General features: G+C 54.5%; 1 protein-coding gene across 1 annotated transcript; it reads right to left on the bottom strand.

The window, feature by feature from the left end:
* Window positions 1–1,715: 1,715 nt before the first annotated feature.
* Window positions 1,716–2,909, bottom strand: LOC119400272 (THO complex subunit 6 homolog). Its single transcript, XM_037667292.2, has one exon. It carries the CDS (start codon window positions 2,818–2,820, stop codon window positions 1,783–1,785), a length of 1,038 nt encoding a protein of 345 aa, XP_037523220.1. The 5' UTR covers window positions 2,821–2,909; the 3' UTR covers window positions 1,716–1,782.

Here is a 2,909-nt window from a genome sequence, read left to right as displayed (position 1 = left end):
ATTGACCGTTCGCTTTCTACCACCTAGCATAGCCACCTGTGTGCGCGTTCGTGCCAAGGAGAAGTCTTCTTCCTCTTGTTCTTCGACTGCCTTGATGACGATACGTGCACAGCACTTTACGGGCCCGGGCTGCCGTATGCTGTCCTAGCTTAGCGTAATGCAGAAAAAACCATGTGTGCTGGCACGCGCTAGCGCGTTCGGGCCTGTGTAAGGGGCTGGGTAAGATGCTGTGGCCTCTCCCCCTTACACTCTCTCAGCAATCACGTGATGGCATCGAGGAAGGAGATTCTGTAGACGCGCGATGAACACGCGTGGCGTGCTCCAACAAGAGTTCAGGACGAGTAACAGCAACAGCAACTACAGTGAATTCATGGTGTGCTCCACATGCAAGGACGCGTTAACATCGGGCAAGGTGCCCGTGATGAACGGATTTTAAATCGACCCATGCGCTGCTTCGCATCCGCACATGGTTCCCTTTAAGGGGTATTCAGACGGGGGAGGAATGCTCGGGGGAGATGGGGGGATTGCGTATCACGTAACCGCGACGTCACGGATTAGCGAGTGGGCGTGACCCCCCTGCGCCTCCTCGGAGGAGACCGGGACATTTTCCCCGAAAGGACAAACGATCCCCCTGCGGTGGGGGATGTGGCGGAATTTCGGGCTCTTGTTTGGCCACATTGTTGCACTTGCTCCTGCAGAGAGCGGCAGTGGGTTTCCAGTCTGCAGCTGGATGGTCGTCTGCAGCTAGTCATCAGCAGCTCGTCAAACAGGTGGTGCAAGCCACCAGAGTAGTCTAGTAACACTGGTCTCCCCCTCCGTTTGCCTCGTTCGTGTGAGTAGGGGGTATTTGTGGAGACTTCTCCTCGCGAGCTGACGTCACTAGGCTCCGCCTTTACCCCCCGAGCATTTCTCCCCCGTCTGAATACCCCTTTAGTGGGAGATGGTGAACTTTTTTTTTTGTCCATTAAATGTGCAGCGTCTGTGCAGGTTTGAGAGGTTGCGAATCTTAGCCGGTCAGTTTTCCCAAGATGTAAACAAACCCTGCATTGTCTAGGGGAATTGTCCGAGTGGCTCGTTCTTCTATGTTATACAGAACTAATGAAACCGACAGAGAATTAAGCCAAGGAAAGCATAGGAGACATTATTCATGATTTCTTAACTGTACTGTAATGATTCTCAATTAAATTGAAAGAAATTAAAGTAGACGAGAAATCATTCTTTGGGTCAATGGGATTTGAACCCACAACCTTCAAATTCATACATAGTTTCCACGTGACGTCACAGACAGGTTCTCTGCTCTGGGTACCTCAACATGGCGGTCAGCGTGACTTTTTATCTCATTAGCGTGTGCCAGTGCGGGGGAGGGCACACAGTCGTTCGGTTCCCGCATTCTCTTGTGCTCCTCCCGCTTTCTTCTGTTCGCCAGCCGCGCCAAGGGGGAACACAAAGGAACGCGAGGGGGCACCGGCACTAATCTGATGTAACCGTTTCTTTCTCCACGCGTTCGAGTAAGAGTTCACGCAGCATCTCAACCAGCTAGTACTCCAAGATGGCAACTACGGTGACGTCAATGAAAACTATGTATAGCTGGAGTTTTGTAAGAAGTCTCTCCCACCATGCAAAACTTCAACTTGTCGGGCTACAGCTTCTCCCAAACACTGACAAAAACCATGCAGATCTGGCAAACCCAAAGGCTTCAAGCAAGGGTCATCAAATCTGACAATGAGGGGGCATTTAATGATGACGTCACGAGAATGTGATGAGGCAGCAAAAAGGTTCACTTCAAAAGTGCAACGAGAAGTCCCTGTAGAGGAAGTTTGTGCACACTTCGATCTTGTAACTCGAACCGGCAGCGCAGAGTCCCTTGTGCGGCGGGTTGAGCTGAAAGACGACGCTGTACAGGCTAGACGCCGACGTGTCGATCTTGGCCTTGAGCTGGCCGCTGAAGTCCCAATGGTAGAGGTTCGGCTCCCCGCCTCCGGCGACAATCATGTCCTCGTAAAAGTGGGCGACGTTTGCGGGCCTCGCAAGCTCCACGAGCGGCGTCGCTGGAGAGGACGTGGGGACGTGCCAAAGGCAAAGGTTGGGGCCGCCTCCGCACAGCAACCACTCGTCGCCAGCTTCGAGGGCTACGCAACCGATCCACTTGCCGAACCGCGGACGCTGCAACTCTTCCTGCTTGAAGGGTTCGATGTGGAACACTTCGCGCTGAAGGCTCCGCACGTCCCAGCACAGGACGGAGCCGTCCTCACCCGCCGAGTAGAGCTGCGTGTTGTTGGACGCCAGCGCGAGGTCGTGGACGTAGTCGGTGTGTCGCGACAGCGTCGACAGCAGCGTCCTCGTCTCGACGTCCCACACGTAGACCTTGTTGTCCCCGCAGCCGGCGATCAGTATCCTCTGGTCCGAGTCCTTGCCCGAAAGAACCAGGGCGTTCACTTCGGGTTGGACGATGCTCTCGCCCTGAGGGATGCTGAGAGCCCAGGACTTCTCGGCGGTCCTTCGTTTCAGCTTGTCCCAGTTCCATGCGAAGATCTCACCGCTCCCGCCGCTGATGAGAAAGTCATCGCATGTGACCAGCGCGAAGATGCTGCCGGAGTGCGCGGTGAACTTGAAGAACGGTTCCCTCGAAGATGAGCTCTCTTCGTCATCGTTGCCGTAGGCGGTTGACAAGAAGTTGGAAGCGACGAAGATCGCGATCTCCCCGTAGTTGCTGGCCGCCACGAGGTACTTGTTGCAGGGGGAGAAACACTGAGCGTATATTACGGTGTAGTACTTGCGCAAGTTTTCCATGATGGCTTCCCCGGCAGCAGTTTCGACCATCCACAAAGACCGCAAACCCAGGGCCCACGGAAACTGTAGAACGAGATAACTCAGAACTTGGAAGCGACAAGAACGGCGAAACGCTCCGG

Source organism: Rhipicephalus sanguineus, chromosome 7, assembly GCF_013339695.2.
Source record: "Rhipicephalus sanguineus isolate Rsan-2018 chromosome 7, BIME_Rsan_1.4, whole genome shotgun sequence".
NCBI lineage: Eukaryota > Metazoa > Arthropoda > Arachnida > Ixodida > Ixodidae > Rhipicephalus > Rhipicephalus sanguineus.
This window is presented reverse-complemented; position numbering and strand designations above follow the sequence as displayed.

Excerpts from the sequence above, each read along its gene's own strand:
- LOC119400272 (XM_037667292.2), bottom strand. The coding sequence starts at position 2,820 with ATGGTCGAAACTGCTGCCGGGGAAGCCATCATGGAAAACTTGCGCAAG.